Source organism: Grammomys surdaster, unplaced genomic scaffold (assembly GCF_004785775.1).
Source record: "Grammomys surdaster isolate TR1022 unplaced genomic scaffold, NIH_TR_1.0 545, whole genome shotgun sequence".
Classification (NCBI taxonomy): Eukaryota; Metazoa; Chordata; class Mammalia; order Rodentia; family Muridae; genus Grammomys; species Grammomys surdaster.
In genome coordinates this window covers 102,852-120,348 of record NW_021604964.1, presented here as the reverse complement: position 1 = coordinate 120,348, position 17,497 = coordinate 102,852, and the positions used below count along the sequence as shown (strand labels likewise).

Genomic DNA, 17,497 nt, shown 5'->3' with positions numbered 1-17,497 from the left:
ATCAATCCAACTCCATTTCATACTGTCTCTTCGTGAAATTCCTTTCTGTGGCAAAGTGAAAAATGGTGGTTTCACTTGAGTTGAGATTTCTGAACTTAATCCCACTCCCACGGACGACACTGTGCAGCAAGACTGTTGCCTGTGCCCCAGTCACTGACACCTTGAACACTTGAGGCTGAGCCTTGGAAACATCAGGTTAGTAAAAGACCACACACAGGACCACATACTCGTTTAAACAAAGTGCTCTTGACTGGTTTAAAAAGGTAGAAAATGGATTAGTGTTTGCCAGGAGAGGAGGCTGGGTGTATGGAAATGCGTCTGGATACTGGGCACCTTCCCCATCCACCCCGCCACCCCACAGGTCCTGAATGTTATTAAAAATCCCACAGACATTTTTTTCTCGGCACACAGCAAAGCTCCTCTCCTACTACTTTCACTTTGAGCCACTTTCTCCCCCCCCCCCCCCCCCCGACCAGAGTCTCCGCCCGCCCAGTACTGTATGACTATAGGGTCAGCAGAGTCCCACAGGTCGCTCTGCTAGGCTACCGGGAGCATCAAGGCTGCAAATGCTGGATTGAGAAGCCACAACAGTGGTAGGTGTGGGCACCTGGCTCGGGGTGGCGCTGTGGGACGCACAGAGGTCAGGTTTACAAGGCATAGGCTGAGTCCAGGAGGGGAAACAAAGACTGCTGAGTTAGGGAAAGAGACAGGAGGTGTTGTCTGAGCTTTTTAAATGGTGACTCCTCTAGAAACTCCAGCCGCCCAATGGCAGGGAGATGGCTCCTAGGGCTTGTATTCTAAGCTGTGTTGGCTCCTCCTCAACTAGTTCGAGGGAACTAGGTTTTGGCAGCCTCTCCACTGGCCTCTTTTTATACTTCCTCTCAGTCCCTACCAACTACGCAATTTGAAGGTCTCTGCCTTCTCCTTGGGGACATTGGAAAGTAATCTATCTCTTACTTCCGGGCCTTTTAAACATCTGGGAGCTCCAGGCTAAATTTGAGCACTGCTCATTCCCACTTATAAAACAATTACCTCCATGTTGACAGCAATATTGTCTTTGATTATTTATCTGAGTAATCAAGCATCTGCTTTCTCTGAGTATGCAACCAGGCGCTTACTATTAGAGTGGCAGACATCTCCTGTACCTTCACAGAGCTCCAGAGGAGGGAGGATGGTGGACAGCAATCAGTAAGAGAAAGGATTACGCTTAGGAGTGCTGAGCAGACCTGGGGTGGGGCAGCTGCACTAGGCTAGGACAGCAGAGGCCCTGAGGCTGTCCTGTTCCAATGAATGTGAGAAGAGTGAGAAATTTGAACTCAGTAACAGGGATGGGGGAAGTGACCTTCGAGGTGGAATAAACAGCACTTCAAGGACTCAGAAGCAACTTTAAAGTGTCATAAGGGTGTACAGGAATGTAGGCATGCAAGCTGGGTCAGTTGAGAGGACCAACCAGAGAATAAGTCATGGAAATAAAGCAGCCCCACCTTTCCCCCATAGCCCTGGAAGACTTAAGGGGAGGAGTTAAAGGAGCTAAGTACAATCCCAGGATGCTGAGTCCCTCTGAGGAGTGGGAAGAAGCCTGGGTTGGGGTGTTCTGAGGCTCCCTAGGTTTTTAGTCTGCATTTTAGCACAGTAGGAAGCACTCTGGAACCCACTTCCAGGGTTCAAAGTTCATATGATAGTGAGAGCACAGCCACTGGATGGAGTGTCTCAGAATTGGATTTAGGTATCAGGAGCAGTTACTTAGTCTGGGTCAAAATGTCCATTCATCTGGGAGGTGAGGCATGCTCAGTAGAAAAGCAGCCAGGGTGCCTGCAGCTGATGCAAGGTCCCCTGAGCAGCCACTGCAGGGGCATGCTCCCTGATACACAGCACAACAATAATGGCAGCTTATCTTTGGGTTTCATTCAGCATCTCAGTCTTTTCTGTAGCATCTCCAAAATGGGGAGGGTACTCTCTAATTCCTCATGGATAACTCAGGAGAAGTTTTCACAAGCAGAGGCCAGAATACAGAGTTGCTTAGTCAGGCAAGAGGACCCAGTGTTCCTAGTTGGTTGTTTTTTTTCCCTTGTTTCTTCTTCTTCTTTCTCTTCCTTCTTCCAACTCTACCTTCTTCAGAAGAGAGGAGCTGGTCTGTATGGAAGGGAACTGAATACCACCTCCCTCTGCTGTGTTTTGTGTTTGTGATCCTGATGATCTTCCTTCTACCTGTGTAGATGAGAAAGAAGCTAGTTTGGCCTGCTGTAATGACCAAACCTAGCTAATAACCTTAAAATTGGAAAGACTATGGCCTAGAATTAACTTTTGAAATCTAATTTAAAGTACCTATGACCACTGAAATGACAAGGAGAAATAGAGTCCCAGATTTCCCTGCCTCAGAACAATGAACCTTCAGCTCTATGTTGAATTTTATATCTCCTTCCCCACTCCCCCCCAGACTCTGCATCATGAACACTCTGTCTGAAGCAAATGGCACCTTTGCCATCCATCTTTTGAAGATGCTATGTCAAGACAACCCTTCAGAAAATGTGTGTTATTCTCCTGTGAGCATCTCTTCTGCTCTAGCTATGGTCCTCTTGGGGGCAAAGGGACAGACCGCTGTCCAGATATCTCAGGTAAGTTCCCGGTCATATCCACACCTGTGCTACATGCATAAGAGCTGCTAAGAAGGAAACAGTAGGAATATGCACACACTGTTTCGTGGAGCAGGGGCTAAAGAGGAAGGACAGAGTCTCTTCCAGTAAGACTTCTTTAAGGGCAATGAGATTTCCTGAGTAATAACTTGGAGATAGCTGAATATTTTGCCTAGAATTCAATTAACAGTGGTACATAAATAATACTATACTTGGTGACACAAACCTTTAATTACAGCTACTAAGGAGACTGAGACAGGAGAATCCCAAGTCCAAGACTAGCCTGAGCAAATTAGTATCAAAAAAATCAAGGTTTTTTTTTTTCAAAGATGGAAGGAGCATCTTAGGGTTACAACTTAGGTATAGTCTCAAGTACTGCAATGTGAGAAGATAAAAAGATGTTGAAATTATTTGAAAGAGAGTTTGCAGGGATCTATCTTATTTTTAGAGCAATAGGTTTTGTAATTATTTGTTGGCAAGAAAGGATAATTCCTTCTCTTAATTTTGTCCAGTATGCCTTGCTTCAGCTAAAATACTGAACGGGGCAAATGTGTGGAGCTGTTACATGTCCTAACTGGGCATTGGGTAGATTACTTTTAATAAGCATCCTGAGAGCATTCCAGGAGATTAGGAATGGGTTTCTGACCTCAGAGGGTTCCAGGACAGGCAGGAGCCGTTTGTCTGAGGAAAAAATCCTCAGCATACAGCTTCACAGTGGGAAGTCATCACTGTTGCTCTGTAGTTTGCCAGGACTTTCTTTCTCATGAAGATCCTTTCAGGTCTAAGTGCTCATCCTTATCATTTCCAAACAGTCCATGAGGACATGAGTATGTAGAGAGGCTTCTTCCTAAGGGAAGTTCTCGTGGTCTTTTCTAGGTTTAGGTTCACTAATAAACATTTACAGAGAGCTTATATATTGTATAGCATGTATGTCCATATATGTGAATGCATGTGTGTGTGTGTGTGTGTGTGTGTGTGTGTATACATGCCCTTGTCTATCTATTTTGTTGGGGGGCCAGGAGTGATCGCTGTGTGTCTTACTCTCTCTCACGTTCCTCCCAGTGCTGGAATGACCTCCATGCACACTGGGCCATCTTCTATGCTCAGTGAGAGTCCAACTCAGATCCTCATGTACTTTACTTTCTGAGCCATCTCTTTACCTTGACAATTCCTTTTGAAACAAAATGTTTTATCATTGAGCTCATAATGTTTCATCTTTTCCTTCCCAGGCACTTGGTTTGAACAAAGAGGGAGACATCCATCAGGGTTTCCAGTGGCTTCTCAGTAACCTGAACAAGTCAGACAGAAAGTACTCCCTTAGAGTGGCCAATAGGCTCTTTGCAGACAAAACTTGTGAAGTCCTCCCAGTAAGTGTATCAGTAGAATAATATCAATTGAATGCAAGGTAGTTGTTGTTGTAGATCCTAGGAGAAGGACCCTAGAGAATTTGAGAAAATTACAGATCATGCTCTACTCAGTGTGAGGCTACATATCTATAATACCTTTATTTTGATGGCTGAGACAGAAGGGTCACATGTTCTAGGCCAGCTTAGGCTACATCATGAGACTCACCTAAATAATCTCCCCAAGGATCACAATTCTATAATGATACCTTGAAATATTTTTAAATTGACTACTTGTAATTTTTATTTACTCATGTCTCAGTTGAAAAGTTCCAGTACTTAAAGATGTTGGTTGTTTAAAGTGATGTCTACATTCATTTTAGTTTTGTTTTTGTTTTTAATGCCATAGTATTCAATAGTTTGGAATGCTTGCTGAAATGTCATTATGTAATGTTACTTCCCTGAATATTTTCTCTTTAAAGACCTTTAAGGAGTCCTCCCTTAAGTTCTATCATTCGGAGATGGAACAGCTCTCCTTTGCCAAAGATGCAGAAGAGTCTAGGAGACACATAAACACATGGGTCTCCAAACAGACTGAAGGTCAGAATTTCAAATTATTTCACACACTACATTCTTGTCCTTTCCATCTGCCCAGTCTCTTCTTCCTTCTATGCCCTTTCTTTTAATTCCCCTTCTCCCTACCACAGACGGATCTCACAGTTATTTCAGAGTCAAAGTCATCCAGACTATCTAGACCATCTGGTATAATTTAGAGCTCTGTAAATTCATGGAGGTTCTACTCAGCCACTTAGATTTTAAACACAGAGTTGTTTGTATATTTCCCTAGGACAGAAGGACTGACGCAAATGTGATGAAAACTCATGGGCCTTATTTTCAATCTAACAGTTTACATTAGAAGACATGAGGGGTTTGCAGCATTCCCAGGTCATGTGACTCTGTCGTCTCTGAGAAGGAGATTCATGGGTAGACCTTCCCCACAATCCTGCTCTAGGACTGCTTCTTCCCACAGTCTGTGTTGTCTCAGCTCTCTCCACCTCTACCTCTGAACAGGACCTCTATTTCTGCTTCTACATTTTCTGCTTCAGATTGGTTACTTACATTTGACAGAATTAGACTTGATTTCCATTGAAGACCCTGTCAGCTGCTCAGATACATTAACCTGAAAGAGCTTCCCATGTGGGGTTGAACTTTATTTGCTTTTATTTCAGAGATGACAGGTTCCAACATTGGTCTTTGAGATTGTTGTCTGATATTTGAACCACTCAGATCCCTCTCTATCTCTAGGTACATTCTTATTTCTGCTAAAGGACAGAGAGTAAAGAATGAGAATCTTTTCTTAGACTCATCAGTTATTTGCACATTTCTTGTTACAGTCTGTACTTCTTCTGCACTCTTGATATTGTAAATTATCAAGGATTGCCTTGATCAGGGAAAGGATATCCCTTAACAGAGAAGAAGGGAATCTGTCCCTTTACCCACATTTTCTTTTCTAGTGATGGAGAGCACTCACCTGTGCCTCCTCCACCAATATCTTTCTGATTTTGAATTGCTGACATGTTGTGGTATGTTAGACCTGGGCATGACCATGGAGCACCAGATGAGACCCTGTATTTAACATTAGTGTATTAGTAAGGGCTCGCTGGAGGAACAGAGTGGTACATATTATGGAGAGGACTCAGTAGATAGGCACACACAATACAGGCTGAATGGATAGTGACCATCTGCATGTGGAGAGACTGAAAATCTGGTAGCTGTTGAGTCTATGAGAATGGAGACTTTAGCAGGCTCAGTCTGGCATGGAAGGCCTAGAGGATTCTGCAGAGACACTAGTCTTTATCATCATGATGGCCAAATCAATCGTCAGCTAAAATTGGCAGGCACAGTGGCTTGAACAGTGCACTCTACAGCAACGACTGAAGGCAATTAGAAAAAAGCAGGGCTGCTTCTTTCTCAGACCTGTATATCTGGCAGCACAGCATTGTGTTGCTCACCCTAGGGAGCTTTCTGTCCATTACTTAGTCTTTCTGGGCAGAGACAAGTTGTTTATTTGTTTGAATCCAGAACCAATTAAGATAGTAACCAACAGTAACCACCCCAGGGGGGTAACCATTGTTCCCTCCTCCTTCCACATTTCCTGCTTGTTTTGTTCTCCATCCTGAAATCTCTCTTTTTGCTTTACCCAAACCTGCTTTCCTTGATGGACCTACAAGTCTTTCGTCATCCTCACCTGATGATGTTCCTCCAGGGTTTGTAGCCTCCAGTCAAATATGGGTGTTAGTGTTTTCTTTTGATTTATCTTTGATATGTTTATCCAAATTCAGCAAATATGGAAACATGATGCTTAGATCTGCCCAGATGTCTTACCAGTTTATGTCTCACACACATATAAACGAAAACTGAATGAAGTCTCTGCTTTCTCAATAGGCAAAATTCCAGAGTTGTTGTTAGGTGGCTCAGTTGATTCAGAGACCAGACTGGTTCTCGTCAATGCCTTATATTTCAAAGGAAGGTGGCATCAACCATTTAACAAAGAATACACAATGGACATGCCCTTTAAAATAAGCAAGGTAAGAAACAGCACCCAAACATTCAAAGGACAACTTCCTTATATTTCAAAGGAAAGTGGCAATAACAGTTTCACAAAGAATGCGCAGTGGAAATATCTTTTAAAGTAGATAACATAAGGAACAGCATCTAAAAATACATGCCGGTGTGATGAAGAAATTGCATGGAAAGCTTTAATCGTGAATGGGTAGCTCATGGCTCAGTGGTAGAGACTGAATATCCTGTGTGGGGTGCTGGCCTTGACTCTCAGACCAGAAAGAAAGAAAACAGGAAAGCACAAACACCATTTGAGATTTATATTTCTAAATGAAAGGATAAACTCCACAGAAAAATGGTGGGAATAAGGAGTGTTTGCTGCTGTATGACTTTGCCTTCTGTTGTTGGCTCACGCTGCTTTTCCTCATTTCTCATAAAGCTTTGTTTCTACCTAATTTTCAAAATTACGTTTTCCTTTAAGTTCAAGAAATCAAAAACATAGGTGCTAAGGTAGTATAAACTATGTATGGCGCATGAGCAGGGTGGAAAGGAGTGTATAAACATTTATATAATAAATAATGTTTTAATTAAAATAAGCATTTTAAATTACTGGTCAATTTATCATTATTAAGTAGTATTTATAGCTTTCTAATATTGAAAACAATGATTCAGATCTCGGTCCAAATTAGAATATAACTTGAGTTAGTGTAGATATTAGAAGAGTTTACTCAGTACTTATAAATATAATTTAATATGTTTAGGAGCATTACAAATATTAAACTTTCCATTCTCTTTTTATTAACAGTACTCTGAAAATGTTTGTAAAAGAATGAGATTTTTTTTTAACTTGGGAATTTAACCTTTATTATGAATGGTCTGTAGCAAATTTTTATGTTTATTATACCACTGTAATTAAAATCTTCACATATGATGAAAACACTTTAAAAGTTTGAAAAATACTGATCAACTATTAGAACTGAACCTGCTGGAATAAAGGACAAAAGGATATCCAGATGCTCCCCTAACTTTTAATGGGTTGACAAGAATTTTCTACTTTGTGATGGGTTATCAGACTGTTTCTGTATCACATAGAAACATGTCCATATGGTTCCCATCGTGGAGTAATTTAACTTGGGAGTTCCCTTCCCCCTGATGGGCTATCTGTATGTAGTTCGGCCCTAAGCCCATGAGTGTCTGTGTTCTTGAGCTTTCTGCTTTGTGATGGCTTAGAAAGTTTTGACCCATAGTGAACCTTTGAGCCTGTGTGCTCCTGTTGTCAGGCTGTTTTCTGAGATGATGCATCTGACCATAGGCCCATCACAGCACTATGAAAATATTCCAGTCTATTTTATGATTTTTTTCTGTTAATCATAATTGACTGTGCTGTTTCCTTAGATATGATTGTTGGCCACATTAAATGATAAAAGTCCTGCATCTGTTATGTTAGTCATCATTCCATTAGTGTAACAAACTCTCTGGGATAATCAACTTAAAAGTAAGAGGTGTTTATTTTGGCTCATGGTTCTAAAAGTTTTATTTTCGGTCCACCGGCCCAATCATTCCAGGTTGTGGTGGTAAAGCACAGCATGGTGGAAATGCATGTTGAAGGTTTGCTCACCTCACAGCACTCAGGAAGCAAAAGAAAGAAACACAAAGGAGCTACAGTGCCTTCAGAAGAACCCCTTTTGAAATATTTAGCTTTCTTCCATTAATATCTTCCTCCTCAGAGTTTGGCTAGCTCTTGGTAGTGGCTATCTGGGGACAAAGGTTTTGAAACATGAGCCTTTGTGGAACATTCAAACCCAACTCTAGGGTTTTAGAATATTAATGTGTGAATGCTATGTTTCTTTTTCTAGATAACACAGTTGACTTTCTGCAGTTAGACCCTGTCCTGATTTTTTGTTTTTGTTTTTTGTTCTTGTGTGTGTGTGTGCATGTGTGTATGCACGTGCATGCACATGCGTGTACTTGACCCAAGCTAAAAAAGGAAGGACTCTAAGTTGAGGAATTGACTCCATAACATTCCTCTAGAGGCAAATCTGTTGGGCATATTCTCAATGGTTACTGGAGAAGGGCCCAGCATGTTGTGGTGATGCCAAAACTGGGCAGATAGTCTTAAAAGCATGCTGAGAAAACATGGGGGAGATGCCAGTAAGTGGCATTCCTTCACGGCTTCAGCTTAGCTCTGGCTCTGAATTCTCCCAGTAATGGATGTGACCTGAGAGTTGTATTATGAAATAAATCCTTTCCTCCCTAAGTTGCTTTTTGGCATGGTGTTTTACCACATAGGAAACAGCCTAACTGTCCCATATCTGCTTACATTCAGTATCTTTAATGAAATCAGGAAGAGGAGGGTAGACATTGTTTACTGAAACATGAATATTGTTTACATTGTGTGTGCTGAATATTTCACTGTGAGGCCTGAAATTAACTGCATCTCATTTGAAAACCTTGACCGCTCCCAATAATATGCTTTATGTCATGTATTTCTCTGTTCAGGATGAGAAAAGGCCAGTGCAGATGATGTGTCGTGAAGACACATTTGACCTGGCCTATGTGAAGGAGGTGCAGGCACAAGTGCTGGTGATGCCATATGAAGACATGGAGCTGAGTTTCGTGGTCCTGCTCCCAGATGATGGCGTGGACATCAGCAAGGTGAGCCAGGAGAGTCCACAGCATTCATCACTCTAAATCTCTTCAAGAAGAATCCATTGTCCCTGGTATCCTTTGTCTTTAGAACAGAACTAAATGATTTTACCTTGGCTAGTACCAGTTGAGTGGGTGGTACTCACAGACTCAGCTTTGAGTTGTGTGTGTTGGCACTGGGCTTTGAACTCAAAGCTATGTCCAAGACTCCCATTGTAGGCTTTGTGCTCTTGCCATATGACATAAATTTATCATTAGAATGGGCAATGCCTACCTGATAGCATGAAATCCGGACAACTCATACAGTAAACTTAGCACAGTTCTTGGAAAATAATCCTCCTCCATAAATATAATCCATGTCATGATGTTTGTCAGTATTGTATTCAATATCTGAGAACATGTGTAGAAAAATTGTTTCACTTTGACCTAACAAAGAGGAAGAAGAGGGGTGCAGCTGGGGAGAGCAGAGTCAAGCAGTTCATGATAACAGTTTTTGATCTTCCTGCAGCAGGATTTCCCATGGTGTGTGAGCCATTCTCTGAATGGTGGGCAGAAGAGTGTGCATGACCTAAGGGCTCTTTGTAAGCAGACCAGCTCCATAGTTCCAAGTATCCAGCTCCCTAACTGTGGCATAATTTCCCTGAGATATTACTAGTTTTTCATCCCTGACAAAATGTGTGACATGAATAACCTAGAGCAGAAAGAATTTATATAGGCTCACAGTTTCAGAGCATTCATTTTAAGTTACCTGTTCCATCACTGGTTGGTATCGTAGCAGCTGCACATTGCAGGGAATACAGATCTTTTGGTTAGCAGGAAGCACAGAAAGGAGAAAGGACACATAGGATCAAAGCCAAGCTTCCAAGAAACACCTCCAGCAACTACGACCTTCATTCAGCTAGACTCACTTCGTGTCTAAAATTTTGTCTTCCTTCCAAAATGTTGCCACAAGCTTCAAAACAAGGGTCTGCTATGAGCCTTTGGGTGGAATTTCACATTCAAGCCATAACAGCTCCCCAAGCACATAGTGTTCTGCCCTGGATCAGCCTCTGGTATGGCTCACAACAAGAGTTATTTCTTTCAGATTTTTTTTCAATTTTTATTTTAGCAACAGTGATTCACTATCTTGAAACAAAGTGTAGTTCAAGAAAACAAAAGGAAGCATAACCTAAACCATTTATCACCTGGACATGGACACCTTTTGGAATAAAAGATATCTCAGAAGTGATTTAAGAGAGGGCAGCCATGTATTTTTATCCCTGGGCTGCTTGTCAGCCATGCCCATCAGGGAGGACACATACGATTTACTGGGACAGTGGTATGTCACACTGCCTGTTCATGTGAATAAACAGTGTGCCTTGAATAGGAGTGCTCTGTGGTTCTGAGGAAGACCTCAACAGTGAATCTGAAATTCTCTAATTCTTCTTTGTCAGGTGGAAGAAAATCTCACCTTTGAGAAGTTAATAGCCTGGACCAAAGCAGACTTTATGGAGAACACTGATGTTGAAGTTTTCCTTCCAAAATTTAAACTCCAAGAAGATTATGACATGGAGTCTGTGTTTCAGCACTTGGGAATGGTGGATGTCTTCCAAGGGGACAAGGCTGACTTAGCAGCAATGTCTCCAGAGAGAAACCTGTGTGTGTCCAAGTTTGTTCACAAGAGTGTAGTGGAGGTCAACGAGGAAGGCACAGAGGCTGCAGCAGCCTCTGCCGTCATAGAATTTTGCTGTGCCTCTTCTGTCCCAACATTCTGTGCTGACCACCCCTTCCTTTTCTTCATCAGGCACAACAAAACCAACAGCATCCTGTTCTGTGGCAGGTTCTCATCTCCATAAAGGCACATTTACTGTGTGAGGAAAGTTCACACTTCAGTATCTCCACCATTCCTACATCTCTGTCAGGATGGGCAAGTAGGGGGAAACCATGTTCAAAGATGAGGGCACTTTCTTCCTGTCAGTCTGGTATTATGATGCCAGCATTCAGCTCTCCCTGTTCTGAATGCATCTGTGCCTTTTGCCAAGTTATGTCTAATGATGCCATATACCCTCTGCTATGCCACTGATACCCATAATTTATAGCCAATAATTTATAGCAAGTTAGAACTGATTTCACTGTGTGGGAATGCTATGACAGAGCTGGAGAGAAGGCACAGATGGTAGGAAAGGTTGCTGCTCTTGCAGAGGACACAGGGACATTTCCCACCACCAACATAGCTGCTTACAACCTCTGGAAATCCCAGCTTCCATCCATGACTTGACGCCTTTCTTTGGCTGTTACTGGCTCCAGCATCCTGCATATGCACACATCCTCACTCAGAGTTACGCACAAACATGTAAATTTTTAAAAATAAATAAAAGTTTAAAAAGAGTCTTAAATTTCAGTAATGGTTGGATAATAGCTACTATTGTGGCTTTTTCCAGTTTTAGTGCCATTATTCTTGTGTACAGAGCCAACAGTTTGTAGGTAAATATCAGTGGCATGCCAGGATCTTATCTTCATCCCCTTTCAAACACATTGTGTCAGGAGCCATAATGGGACAAGCTAATAATTAGCAGTTGATCATCCTGAAATGCTTGCCTCGGATTATTATATAATCTGTGACAAGTGTGTCCCATTCAGCAAGGCTGTGGCAGGACATATTTTAGGAAAGATCCTGCTATTAATATGCTTTTCCTATTATTATTATTAAACATATGTAACAATCACTAAGCAATAGCACTCCCCTTTGGAGCAGATTTCTGCAGATCCACGAAGATGTACTGTCTTGTAGTGATGCTATATAGATAAATAGATAACTTCTTAAGTCTTAATGATGATCCTATAAGAATTCCTAAAATTATATCAATGATTATTTAGCTCTTTTTATAGTGGGACTGGTATTACGTCCCTTTCTGATAGTCAAAACTTCTATGAGAACTCTGCCAGTCTTCCAAGTGTTATCAGTTAACAGCACTTAGATAGTAACCAGACTCTCTCCTGCTCAGAGCATATTCTAAGGTGGTTGTAAAACAATTAGCCAAAGGTCACTAAAAGGGAACTCACGATTTATTACAGATGCTAGGACAGAAGAGAAAATATTGCCTGGGTTTATCTATACAAAACTTCACTAATTTCTTAGTTATAGTTTTAAGCCTTCAGTGAACCTGTGGACTAGACAGGTGATGGATGTTTAGCCAGATATTACTCCTAATGGATATGCATGTAAACATTATCTGTTGTAAACTTCTATTTCAATTTATGATTTGAATTTTGGTGTGAACTTGTGACGAACTTTGTAACATGTGATCATGTACTCGGAATGAGGTATAAGTACTGAAGACAAAGACAGACATTTGTTCGTTAGGAGCCATCTGCTCTCCCCCTTCTTTTTTCCCTGCTTAGAATTTCCCCACTTAGAATTTTTCCTCTGTTATAATTCTTTCCTTTTCCCCACTTAGGGCCTTTCCACCTTGTCTCTTAGATAGCTTTTATAGGAAACTTTTTACACTTAGTAATAAACTATAGTAACTTTTCTAAGTGTCTTTTCTTCCTGCGACCTCAAACTAACAGACCTAAGTTAGAGCCTGGCAGTGCCTGCAGAGAGAGTACTAAGGTTATTTGCCTAATTCTCTGCAGACCCTGGGCTGAGGTGCTAGTGGCCAGAAACTACAGTTTCTGACCTCAGAGGATCAAACAGATTGCTGGTCAGCTACAGTAGCCTAGTAAGTAAACTTTAGTAATGTAGACAAGTAAGATTTCATTAAACAGCAACCCTAAATATCTCGTAAGACCAAAGTCTTACCCCGAATCTCTTAAGACCAAGTCTTACCTCCGCTGACACTTCCAATTCCCATCCTCCTTGGCTGCCTCAAGAAGAACCAACCGACCAGAGGAGAAGAAAGAAGATCACCTTCTCCTCCCACCAAACTGGAGCTGGCTCCCAGCAACATTGTTTAATTATCAAGCAGTGACTCCTCATTCTTCCTCCCTTTGGACACATAACCACCAATCTTCTCTCTGTCTCTGTAGCTTTATCTATTTTGGACATTTTATATAGATTTCCTCTTTGCTTTCTTGATAATGTTCCTTGATGCACACAGATTGCCTTTTTCAATGACATCCTCTTTATTTAATACTGTTCTGATCATGAGGTATCCATGCCACAGCTAAGAATCTCACTCCTAAAGTCAAGTACAGAAATAACTGCCCCTGTGTTTTCCTCCAAGGCTTTCACAGATTATGGCTTATATATCTAGGTCACTGTTTCAGTTTGAATTAAATTCCATATATGGCATGGTGTATGAGCCCAATGTGATTCCTTTATTTATGAACATCCAGTTATCCCAGTACTTGTAATTGCTTTGAATCATGAGGTAATGATCAATGAATAGGAAAAAAATGCTTCAGCTAGTGGAGTAGGATAGAAGTTACTCAATTTATATATTGAACATTACCACAAGAGTGAAAGAAAAATATCAAAAATGAACAGGAAATTAAGAAGGAAACATTAAAAATTCTGTAATCAAGGCCCTCAGAGATGACTAGTGGGTAAAGGTGCTTGCTGCCATGCCTGACAACTTGAGTTCTATTTCTGTAACTCACATGGTAGAAGAAGAAAACTGACTCTAACCAGTTGTCTCTGAGCTCACCTTATGCACCACAGAATGCACATGCACAAATAAATAGATGAAAAATTCCCATAAATTGTGGGACTGCATAAGGGTATCCTGGGTCATGGTTGAGCAGGTACTTAGAACCCCGAGATTCTCCGTGGAATTCTGCGTGAGAACCGGCAGGAGTTTGGTCCCTCCCATCATCTAGGATCCTGAAAACAGTCACATTTCCATAGAGTCACATAGGCCAGGCTATAGGCCTCAGGCTCTAGAGATTTGCATACTAATGAAGGCCAGAGGGCAGAGCAAATTAAACATTCCTCCCCCAGATCCTCCCCCAATCCTCCCCCTTTCTCCCTCCCTATATAACTCGGGACTGCCCTGAGTTTTGGGGGGGTACTCCTAGATCCATCTATTATCCATCATGACAATAAATCTTTTTGGAACCAAGGACTTCCTCCTGTTACTGGGGCCTGCTGCCGCCAAGGCCCTCAGGCCGCTGGAACCATAAGATCTCCCTCCCTAATGTGGGACCCGCCACGGTGGCGCGAGCTTGCGCCTTTTTAAATTTTCCCCACAATAAATCAGATTAAATGATTCACTCAGTTAATAATCAGAAAAAAATTATTTCCTGACAGGAAGTTAATCTTGCTAGGGAAAGACAGGAAGTAAAGTAATAGGGGCCCAAGAAATTCTGAAAGTGATAAACTAAGCCAGGATATACTCTTATACATCGGCATGTGTCCTGGGTCCTGTGGGTCTGCTTCTTCCCTGCCTCTGGATATGACCTCTTGAGGAGGCAGAAAGCCAGAAGTTTGACTGAACTTATTCCAAGCTGCTGTGCTTCCACCTGGGCAGGATGTAGGCAAGCCAGAGCTGGTTTGAGGTCCCCAGGCCTGCAATGAGGCCAGGATCAAGGAGTTCTCTGACTCTTGGACATCCAGGCACCTGTGGGCATCTCAGAAGAGCCGAGAAAGGAGTCTGGGACAGAGTCTAGTATGGGGCCAGGGCAGGGGTAGGGGGCAGGAAAGCTCTGGCTTGTCCCAGTTGTGATTGTCCTTAGCTTGGCAGAGACAAGCTTGGTGGTGATTGTGGCTGGGAGCACAGAGAGGCCTTCTATGTGAGAATTAAGCTGTGGCTTTATAGGTAAATGCCTTCTTCATGGCTCCCCAAAGTGGATTTTGATGAAAGAGACAATCCATTGTTCTAAACAGTTTATTAGTCGTTCATGGTGGAAAATGGGGGCATAACCATTTTCTCAGGGTCTGACCCAAGATTAAATACCTTTTGCAGTGAGGAAGGTCTGGGAAAAGAAGCTTATTGGCTAAGCCCTCAGGGCCTCTAGTACCTCATTAGCATGGAGAACTCTGTTTTGGGCCTAGGTGATCATAGGACATGTTTCTTTAGGTGAGGAGTGTGGCACATGTTCCAGACCAAGAGTCTGGTAGGGAGCTGGGAATCACCTAAGTCTCAGGTGTGTGTCCACAAGTCTCTGGGTCTCAACCTTCCCTACCTTCCCTAGCTTCCTGGCATAGTTTTGTCATCTAACAGCTTCCAGAAGATTCAATTCCAGGACATATCCCAGTGATGTCACCACACAAGTCCACAATGATATAGGTCTATAAGCCAAATATACCCTTTCCTCCTCAACATGCTTTGTTCATGATGCTTTATCACAGCAGTAGAAACCCTAACTACACAAAGTCAAATGTAATGTACTTCCAGTCTGGTAGACAGATGGTCCCTCATTTTAAAAAGAGACAGAATGATGCATACTTTCTATTAGCCTGGTTCCTACTACTGTAACAAAATACTAAATCTTGGCAATATCCTGCTTATTGTAAAACCCAAGACCACCTGCCTAAGAGTGTTACTGTCCACAGAATCGAGGCTGTCTCATGATCTCAACACACATGAAAAATGGACCAGAATAGTGAGTGTCAAGTGATGATAAATAAAGAGGAGGAATAAAGCAGATTCAAGCAATAGCTGGAAACATGAGGTCTTGTATATGCTGAAACCTGAGGCCCTTAACTTATACTGAGAACAGTATGTGTGTATGTGTCTATGTGTGTGTGTGTGTGTGTGTGTGTGTGTGTGTGTATTAATTAAACTTTCAGGCAGAAAACCATCCAAGGTCAGCAGAAGTCTAAGTCATAACTCATGCAAGGCTCTGGCTCCAGCCCTAGACCAGCTTTGTCAAGTATGCTCCTGGGCTAGTACACAGAACTGAAATTTCCTTCCATCAGAGTCTCTGAGAAACTCTTGGGTTGATTTGCCTAACCACACCCATTATCAAAAATTAATCTAGAACATATCCCTCAGTGTTGCGTATGGGCCAATATAACAGAGGCCTTCTCAATTGAAGTTTCTCCCTCCTACTGTTAGTATAACAGAAGGCCCTGCTTTGTACCAAATTGATAAGAAATATTAGCAGGACACATATCAGAGAAATAATTCCACCAAGTCTAGTCTTGGTGGGGTTACTTTCAGGAGCATGAAAGAGTCAGACAGCTGCTCTTGAAAAGTTCACTCAAGCCCCATGGCCACTCATTAATGTGGCATCACTGGAGCAGCTTGAGCAACTCGAGGACAGGTCCACTGAAGTGTCCTTTCCCTTAGTCATTTCTCACTGTCATACAACCTTAATGAGGGATTCTTGGGCCTTGGAACTTCCTTATGAGTACTTTTACCTTCCTTTTGCTATCCTCCACTTACCCCCACCCATCCAAGAGGGAATTTTTCAAACTGAAGGAAATAGCCACACTAAGAGAGGAAATGGTATAGCTGTCTGAATATCTCACATACATGTATATGATGATAGTGAAAACTTCTGAGAGCAGGGATGGCAAGCAGCTTTTCTCAGCACTGCTATAGTGCTAAAATGCACTGGCTCTACTCATCCTTCCACCATGAGTGAGGAAGAGAAATAGGATGGCTTCTCCACACATCACACAAGGTCCTCCTTACTTAAACTTTGGGAAACACAGTCCTCACCGTGCACCATGAATGTGCCTTGAGTCGTTAGTGTTGAATGAGACTGTTCCATGAAGTGCATATCTCCAGCACAGATAGGTCTGCATGCCTCACTTAAAATAGCGTTCCAGTTGTCTTAGGTATGGGGAAACCCTGCAGTGGGAAGCCATGCTATTGGAGTGTCTTTGTACATACAGAGACTGCATCAGGAAATGTCTGGAGTGCTGAGGCAGGTCAGGATAATAGTATAGCTGCAAGTGTGTAGGGCTAAACACAGCAGTGATTTGGAGCCGACCAACCTCTTCCTGCCTCTTTGACATCAGATGGCCTCAGGGAGCTTTCAGTTGCACTGCTGTCCCCCTTGGCATGTATACCTTTCGAGTTTCCCTCATGTCCAGCTCTGTCCATCACTTTCCTGAAGAGTCTCTTATCGACAGTCTGCTTATCAGCTGTCTCCTTTCCCATGTCTTATAGTTTCCTGTTAGTATTACAGAGTTCCACAGACTGAGTACTTATAAACAACAGGAATGTCCCTTCATGATTCTAGAGGGTGGGAAGTCCAAGAGTATGGCACCAACTTCTAGTGGTGTCTTTTTATTGCTTCACCAAGGGGCAGAGGGCAGCATCTTGAAGAGAGTAGACTATACTTGTGAACTTGGATCCCCCATCATTGTCCTTTTCTTCTTTAAAGCCATGGGTGACCCAACCCTTTGATCTCATCTAATCTAAGTCACCTCTCAGAGGC

General features: G+C 42.3%; 1 protein-coding gene across 1 annotated transcript; it reads left to right on the top strand.

The window, feature by feature from the left end:
• Positions 1–476: 476 nt before the first annotated feature.
• Positions 477–11,564, top strand: LOC114633169 (serpin B9-like). The gene is made up of 7 exons (XM_028781779.1): positions 477–593; positions 2,438–2,615; positions 3,863–4,000; positions 4,459–4,576; positions 6,422–6,564; positions 9,038–9,193; positions 10,618–11,564. Exons 2-7 carry the CDS (start codon positions 2,448–2,450, stop codon positions 11,017–11,019), a joined length of 1,125 nt encoding a protein of 374 aa, XP_028637612.1. The 5' UTR covers positions 477–593; positions 2,438–2,447; the 3' UTR covers positions 11,020–11,564.
• Positions 11,565–17,497: the final 5,933 nt, after the last annotated feature.

What these genes read in the sequence shown, in the direction of transcription:
- LOC114633169 (XM_028781779.1), top strand. Translation starts at nt 2,448, where the DNA reads ATGAACACTCTGTCTGAAGCAAATGGCACCTTTGCCATCCATCTTTTG. An exon ending in CCGCTGTCCAGATATCTCAG is followed by an intron (nt 2,616 to 3,862) that starts GTAAGTTCCCGG and finishes TTTCCTTCCCAG; the next exon opens with GCACTTGGTTTGAACAAAGA. An exon ending in AAACTTGTGAAGTCCTCCCA is followed by an intron (nt 4,001 to 4,458) that starts GTAAGTGTATCA and finishes TTCTCTTTAAAG; the next exon opens with ACCTTTAAGGAGTCCTCCCT.